Consider the following 8,995-nt stretch of genomic DNA (forward strand, 5'->3'; position numbering starts at 1 on the left):
TTGATCAAGTTTCGTGATAGAGGATTTGATATATCCTGATGAGAAACTGACAATGATATTAATTTTTGCACTTAAGATGTTTGAATCAATAGCTTGTTGAATGTTTTATGCTTATGGAAACCTTTTGGAAATAGCTTGTTGGATTGGTGACCCAGTTATCGAACTAGTTTGAAAATGTGTGATAGTTTAAAGACAAATCTACTCAAGAAGTGTTTTGATACCGACTTTGAAATTTTGGTTTGATATGCTTTGTTTCAAATGTGAAAAATCCTTTGTGTTAACTTTTGTGGTAAAAAGTGTTAACTTATGGGATAAAAGCATTATTTTGTTGCTTGAAAGCGCTATTTTGACTATGTTTCAAGGATTCTTTTTCAAATTTTTCATCAGGTTGTTGGATTTTTGCTCATTTTTAGATGATGACTTTCTTCAATTTTTGACCATTTTGAGCATGTTATAGACATAGAAGACACAATGTTTGAAAAAAAAAATACACAAGCAAGTACAAATCTTATGGCAAGCTAAGACAATAACTGTTGAGTCTCACATGGGATTTCCCCCAAGGATACACTATTCAAAGTAGATATTTAGATGCTTGACCCCACTAGCTCCACCCTCGACACTCACTTCTCTAGGGTAACCAAGCACAAGTTTCCATGAAAACCCCCCATGGCAAACTTTATATCTCTACTAAGAACCGCATGTGTGTGAGCCACTTCAGAGGTCCGACCTCCTGCACCAACAATTAGAAGGATTTTGGCAACTAGTACAAGTGGTTTTTAGTAAAGGCTTCTGGTCATGTGGCCATACATGCGGCACTTTCAGCTCTATAAATACAGAAGGTTCCCAGCCTATAGAGGTTACACTCCATAGGGTTTATGGGGAAACATAGTGTCGGTATGAACTTATTAGCACATATTGCTTGTGACTTTCGTCACAAATAGGATTTATTTAGAGTGGATTGGAAGGACTAGGTATTAGCTCGTTTCCACTTTGGGTCATTCCCCTCTCAATGGCCCCCTCAACGCAGCTCAGGAAGGCAGGCCCTCTAAAGGTTACACATAAAAGAAAGTAGGATTGGTTTTCTGATCACCGTATGAGGGTGAGAGCATACTTACCTACTACTTCATCAAGCACGAAAAATACAAGTTTATTTTAGCCTTCTAAAATCTATGTGCAACTACTTTAAAGAAGTCATTCAAAATGCAAGTTGCATGCTGTCAATTTATCCCCTTAGTTAAGCTAAATGAATCCCCTTAGTTAAGCTAAATGAGCAAGATATGATGTGTTACTTTCCAAAATAGAACTCTTAATTAACTAGGTGAGGAAATTCATGAAATTTTCTTAAAAGCAATCTTGCACATGGACATGTCAGTAGTTTGAAAATTTCAGTTCTTGGTCATTCGAACCTGCAGGAAAATTTTGTCAGTTGCAAATAAAAGCTCTATCCTAACAAATGCGTTGTCTTTCACCTCAAAAGCATTAACCTAAAGGACAAAAGCGCTGCTCTACGGACTAAGAAGCGAGAAATCACTAGCAAAAGCGCTAACCAAAATGACACATGCGTTAACTTGCTGGACAAAAGTGCTAACCTATTAAATAAAAGCATTTTCAGAACTCACATGGGCATGAATCTAGATTACAAATGCGTTAAATTTGTTTTTGCGAGAACTAGACAAGATATTAGAAAGATATATGTGAGGCTCTAGCCCCACGGTGGGCACCAAAATGTGTCGACTTGAATTTCATCATCAGAATACTACCTGCAACATGTTAGTTTCACAAAATACAAAGGAAATGCTACAAGAAATCCAAACTCAACCAATGAAACTACACGAAATTAATATTAAAATAAAAACATTATTTTTACCTTCATTATTTAAGTCTCATTGTGTCCTAACTCCACTGTTCCTGGTTGTAGATGATGTGCTCTCAGACAAGCACTGATAGCTTCCAAAATGACATATGAAGAATAGACTAATAACTAATCATTAACTGATACTATGATATGCAATGCAAAATGATTATGCTAATTGCTTCAAGATTAAAACTCACGGATACATAAGTTTTCATAAATGGTTAACTTGAAAACTCACTTGAAGACTAACTCTTTCTCAACTCAAACTCCCACATTTATAGACTTTGAGAGGATAAGATGATGTGGCCTCGATCAACGGTCATGATCATATCTGTAGATTTGGATGGTTGTGAGAAAAGGTGAAGGTTGAGAGAAAGGGGGATGGAGAAGACAAGTGTCACTCATCTCTCCTTGACTGGGTTGTTGACTAAGGGAATCTAGGGATGGTTGGAGAAGATTTAGGCATGAGAGGACAAGTGGACTTAAGTCCTTCCTAAGATGTAGGGATGTTGGAGAGAATATAGAAGAAGGTTAAGAAATATGTGTACGTACGAAATATTTCATTTATTTTGGAGGTTGGAGATAAGTGATGAATTAATATTTAAGAAAAAATAATATCTTTAGCCACATGATTGATGAGTTGGCAAAGGAAAGATGAAGTGGAGATGGAAGGATGAGTTGGAAAATGAAATTAAATAATTTAAGAAATCATTTAATAATTGAGACTATATGATAGAAGAATAATCATTAAATATTAGATATTTAATTGATTGAAGGAGTAATTAAATATTAGATATTTAATTAATTGATTAGAAGAGAAGAATAAATTAATTAATTCATAAAATGTTTCAATTAAATTAATTAATAGAAAGACATGAAATGAATTAAATAAATTAATCTTTTCAAATTAACTATTTAATAGAAGAATAATTATTAAATATTTATATAATCGCTCATAGCCATTATTATGTGTATACAAGAAGGTGTTTAATGATGAGAGCATGTCTACATGTATGCCAGTTCATTTTCCAGTTGCAATTAATTCTAAAAAAGGATGAGCACCGCCATCTGCGATTCCCAAGAAAATGCCTATTCAGTCCATCGTTACTTATAGCCACTTGAGACGATTTGCTTGTCTGGACAAATCTCCCCATCAGGGAGAGTATCAGCAGCCAGTGAGGCTCACACGAGTTATAATAGACCTATGGGTGTTATGGCTTAAACACGATGTACCTATATATATGCGTGGCATCTAAGGACACTGCTTCTCTTTTCGAGGTACAGGGCAGGACGTACGCAACCTTCAAACCAGACTCCGTCTACTTGTGCGAGTTGATGAGGGAAGATAGTTGCATCGAAAATCGGGAGTACTGGCTTTTTACTTCATTCATCATCTGGAGCTGAAAATACATTATAAATATGTCTATTCAAACATTCTTTTGCATAGTATCCAGCTCAATGAGGGAGTTTCTTGAAGAAATGGATACTCCTGTCAGGCTCACTAGCAGTAAGGCTTAAGTCGCTTTCTTAGGTAATATTTCAAACCGAAGGTTACAAGGGATGACATGACGCAAAAATCCTCTGATTATTGCTGCCATCAAATGGGTGCTTGGGGAGGATTTCATTGACGACGTGGACAAATATTGTGTAAACACGAATATATGCTCATGTTTTGTGATTTCGTTATTGGATACTAGGATGACTGATTATCTGACCTCGGAGCTAGCTAAAGCGCTCTTCTCCCTGGAGTATCTAGGTGACCTAGAAGATGTTGTGGCGTACTATGTCCCTTTCAGAGGCTTACCTCTAGCCTTGAATTTGCGGTGTTTCATCACCTTTGGTGAGGAAGTGACCTGGCATCCGCTTATAGGTGGTCTAAAGAACACGTCGTTGTCGTCTCATCACTTCCAAGCGTCACTTGCTACGGAGTTTCTCCTCTGGATCCATCTGATAGTGCCCATTTCGACTGGCACTGAGTGGTATACTGAGTTCAGGGACTACATATTCCAGTGGATCTTGACGTCGCATGTCCTACCTAACCTAGTGCTTGTGTCAATAGCTCAGGAGCCTGGCGATGACTCTGGCCACGAGTGGTCGGAGGGAGATGATGCCAAAGATGAAGATGATGACTCTAAATTCTAGATTGATGAGGATGATGATGAAGAAGGTCATTGAGATAATGCCACCCTGTCTTTAGAAAGTTGTCTTTTTTACTTCTCAAAACTAGGTCGCAAGCCTTTTGTATATATTGTACCAAGATACCTATAATATAATGATTTATTTTTGTTTGATCAAGGTGTATCTTGTGATTCACTTTTCACTTTGGGAATGCATGAAGAAACATAATTAGATAAATAAGGTACACCGAAAAACACTATTTACATTATTGTACATTAGGAAAAATGCTGCTAGTGAAAGGGTTTAAGATGAATTTCGTTGATCGAGATTCTGAGAGAATCTCCTTGCATATCCTCAAGATCAAAAGCATTGAAACCCTTAAAATTTATAATGTGGAAGGGTCCCTCCCATAAACCATCAAATTTAGCATGCTGATCAAGCTTGGCTGCCCTCTCATTGTATTTCAAAACAAGGTCGCCTTGCTTGAATCCCGGGTCAGAACTTTTCTTATTATCAAACCACTTCTTGACGATTTGTTGGCGGTTTTGAAGGGATGAAAATTTCACTTCCCTTTCTTCCTCTAGTTCCATAATCTCCGCCAATCTCACCTCCATCGGACCATTTTCTGCCACCTCAATAGATTTGAGTAAATGTAAGGCGGGAATCTCCAAAGACACGAGGAATAATGTGTCCTTGTCATAAACTAGCTTGTATGGGGAGTTCTTTAGAATTTGTTTGGGCGTTATCCAGTCTGCCCATAATGCGCTTCTCAAGTGGTGATGCCACTCCCTTTTGTGTTCAGAGCCCATCCTTTTAATGAGTCTTATGAGATTCTTGTTGGTGGACTCAGCTAGGCCATTTCCATGTGGATAGTAGTTTGAGGAGGTCTTCAGGTAGATACCTCTACTAAGAGTGAACTAGGTGACTCATGATCCTATGAATGCTCGTGCATTGTCCAATATTATGGTCTTTGGTGGACCATATCGGCACACTAAATCTTCCATAAATGCTAATATTTCGGCCTCTGATGAATTCCTCAGGGTGACAAACTCAAACCATCTGGTGAAGTAGTCAGTAGCAGTTAAGATCCACTTGTGTCTAGCTCAACTTGGGGGGTTAATCATCCCTATGAAATCAAGACCCCATTGAGCAAAGGGTTCTTTTACCATTATGGGCCTAAGCAGCATTGTTGCCTTTTTGCACCTACCACTATAGTATTGACATTCTTTGCATTCTCTTACCAAAGTGTGCACATATTTAAATATAGAGGGCCAGAAGTACCCGATGTGGGTGATCTTAATGATGGTGGGTTGCATTGAAAAGTGGCCTCCTGATAAACCATAATGAAATTCATGTAGAATCTTACTAGCTTGGCCTTGGTCCACACAGCGGAGCAAGATTCCATCAAAATTTACCTTAAAAAGCACTCCTTCCACCAAGCGGAAGCCGCTGTTCTGCATCCTATAGAATCTCCTCTTTTTGGGAGGGAGGCCTGCAGGAAAAATCCCAATCTTCATAAAATGTTTTCAAGTCTCCATCCAACATGCTTATGTTGGTTCGGAGGTGACCATTCCAACTTCCTTTGTAGTAACCTCAGCTTCTTGGGGGTCAAACTCTTGGGCTATATATTCACACAAACCTTTGCTATGGATCACCTTGGTGGGTCAGACATCAATGTCATATTATAGGATTTTGGTAATCCAATTCACTCTCTTCTCTGTAATGTTGCCTTCCATTATATATTCTCTGACTGAAGAGTGGGTGACATACACAGTAGTCTTATTACAATTGATAAAATGCCTAAACTTTTTTAGGCCTTTGGCGATGGCCAAAGCTTGATTTTCAAAAAAATTGTATTTAGCCTCATATTCATTTAGAGTTTTGGAATGGAAAGCTATGGGGTGCTCACTTCTTTTGTCTGCATCTTTCTGGGTTAGAACCACAACAATGCTATAATTGCTAGAGAAAACATACATTATAAAATATTTAGACATATTAGGGTTTGATAGCATAGGAGCTGAAGAGATGGAATATTTGATCTTCTCAAAAGCCTCTTTAGCTTCAAGAGTCCATTTAAAATGTGTCTTTTTTAAGCATTAGCGTGACGAGCCTCACCATCCTAGCAAAGTTTGAGATAAAGCGGCTAACAAAGTTAACTTTACCTAAGAAGGACTGAATGCCCTTTTTGTTGACAGGACGAGGAAGCCCCTTTATTGCCTTCACTCGATCTAGATCGATGGAGACTCCTTCTTTTGACACTACGTGCCCTAGTAATTTTCCTTGCGGGACCCCAAAGATGCATTTCTTTAGGTTTAATGAGATGCCAAATTCCAAGCACTTCTGGAACACTAGCTCAAGATGATTGAAGTGATCTTCTTTGTGCTTTGAAAACACGGTCAATTCATCCAAATATATGAGGATGATTTTGTTAATGAGCTCCTTGAAAGCCAGATCCATAGCTCTTTGAAAAGTTGCACCGACATTTGACAACCCAAAAGGCATTTTCTGATAAGAAAATGTTCCCCATTTGGTTGTAAAGGTTGTCTTATGTTGATCTTCTAGCTTTACCAATACCTGGTTATAACCTAAGAAACCATCCAACATCAAGAACATCTCCGACCCTGCTACTGTGCTTAACAATTGTTCTATTGGTGGCAAAGGATAATGGTATTTTAGAAATGCTTGGTTCAGGTCCCAGAAATCTACACAAAGCCGGATATCTCCATTCTTCTTCCTGACTGGCACCAAATTGGGTACCCATGTACTATTCTTGATGGGATAGACAATCTTTGATTCTACCAGTTTCTTCAATTCCTGAGTCATAAGGAACTCAATCATCGGATTGACAGGTCTCTGCTTCTGCCGGACCGACTTGGCCCCATCAGCGAGCTCAATGGTGAGATCAAATGTTCATATGACCATGCTAGCACGCCCACATATTCATCACAATATCGAGCTAGTCTCTCTCTATCTTCTGAGGGAACTTCCTTTCCGACCTTGAGTATTCTACCGTTCCCTACTGACATTTTGGCATAGTCACCCTTATCAGCCATAAGTTTTTGTTTGTTATTTGTAGCATCATCATGGTCAAACAAATTTTCTAGGGTGATCAATCCATTTGGGAGCTTGTTGGATTTCAGTTGAATGATCTGATCCCCATAATATTCCTTTACTTTAGGCTGCAATTGGTCAACAAACTCTCCTGAGTTTTGAATGAACAAAGTGATTCACTCGTTTCTCTCGAAAAATTTCCAATGGGTGTCATTGTCAGGAATAGTTGGTCAAACAATCACACAGACCGCTTGGGGATTGGCGAGCAAGTCCACAGCAGGGTCGAATTGTGATCCAATAGTAGCCATTTGATCAGCGGATGCATTTGTCTTTTGAGGAATCCTCAGGATATTGAAAGCATCAAATCTTTCAATCAAATCCCATGTCTTATGGTGGTAGGATCTCATACGGACGTGTTTGGCACTAGAGATTCCTCGGACCTGGTGTACGATCAACTAAGAGTTGCCCAAAACTTTCAAATGCCTTATACCCATCCTTTTTGCCAAGCTTAAGCCTTGGATCAGCCCTTCATATTCTTCTTCATTTTTGGAGCAAGCAAATTGCAAACGAAAAGAATTTAGAATTTGTTCACCCGAAGGTGAAGTAAGGCAAATTCTAGCCCCTGAACTTACTTTGCATCTTGCGTCGTCAAAGTGTAAGGTCGAGAGCGCAGAGGATAAATCTTCTTTGGTCAACGAATCTTTAGCTAGTTTTGGGATGACTTGATCTTCATAAAAAATACAGTAAGTACCAAGACCTGTGGCATGATAGTTGGAGTATGGATCGGAATTATGAATTCATTGAGAAAAACCTCTTGCTCTAGTGGGATATCCCCAATCACCTCTTCATCTTCATGAATCTTTACCATTTTTCTCTCTTCATTAGAGATGGAGGTATGAGTTGGCTCAAAGTTGAGCATAGCTTGATCTGCTATGTACTCAATGTGAAGGGGTTTTGAAAGAATTTTGAGTTTAGCACCATGCTGGGTTCGAAGGATAAGGTGAGACCAGTCTAAAGATAGGTAACCTCCTATTTTGGCAGTGAAGTCTCGAGAAAGGAAGAGGCCAAAAATAGGCAGAATGTCGATAACTACTACTTCTTGAGGCACGGTGACACTAGGACACACGAAAAACGTCAGTGGAAGGCTTTTGATAAGACCCGCGGTCCGGACCTTATTCCTGTCTAGTTGCATAACACCCCTATTTAAAGGCTCATATTTTATATTCAAAACCTCAACAATTTGCTTAGACATGATGGTAGTGCTGGCATCAGAATCTATCATAGAATTGTGTAAAAGCGTATCTCCTACTATGAGGGTCAAATAGAAAGGATTTGTTTTAGGTTTACCTTCCACTTGGGATTTAGGAGGTATGGCCTCATTTGTCAACACCGTCAGTGAGCATGATCTTTCTATGGGGAGCTCAAATCTTTCTTTGCTGACCTATAGAGAATTAGTAGTATTTTCGCCTCTAGGTTTCCCCACCTCCGATAGAGCTTCTTTCAACCAATTCTCCTTCTCTGGGATACTAAGGAGATCCCATAAGGAGATGTTGGTCGGGGCTTTCTTTAGCTACTCCACCACGTCCAACACCGATGACACTGACGTCTTTGCCTCTCTCGACTTATAGGGGATAAATTCCTTTCTCGAGTATGTGGTAGCGACTACAGGTTATTCAGGAGCTTTATGTGCGATGAATCTCTCCTGCCTGCCTACATTCTCTCCCATGAAGCACCTTTTTGACTGGAGGTTGTAATCTGATTGCACTTGAGGAGCCCCCGAGCTTGATGTGGTTGTGTCATTTGTGAGCATGACATCTTTGTCCTCCATCCAAGAGAATAGTGCATGGTTGGGAGCTATCTATGTTTTCTGCTCTATTGACATACCTTGCATCTGTGCAATGAGAGATGCATTGTCCATGCCAGGGGATGTGTAAATCAAATCACCTGAAGCCACGCCTAGGTTCCGTTAAT

The 8,995-nt window shown here is 39.3% G+C and overlaps 1 protein-coding gene across 1 annotated transcript; it reads right to left on the reverse strand.

The window, feature by feature from the left end:
• Window positions 1-4,263: 4,263 nt before the first annotated feature.
• LOC131062851 (uncharacterized) lies at window positions 4,264-4,782 on the reverse strand. The gene has a single exon (XM_057996591.2). The coding sequence runs from the start codon at window positions 4,780-4,782 to the stop codon at window positions 4,264-4,266; it is 519 nt and encodes a 172-aa protein (XP_057852574.2).
• Window positions 4,783-8,995: the final 4,213 nt, after the last annotated feature.

This window comes from Cryptomeria japonica, chromosome 9 (genome assembly GCF_030272615.1).
Source record: "Cryptomeria japonica chromosome 9, Sugi_1.0, whole genome shotgun sequence".
NCBI classification, from domain to species: Eukaryota; Viridiplantae; Streptophyta; class Pinopsida; order Cupressales; family Cupressaceae; genus Cryptomeria; species Cryptomeria japonica.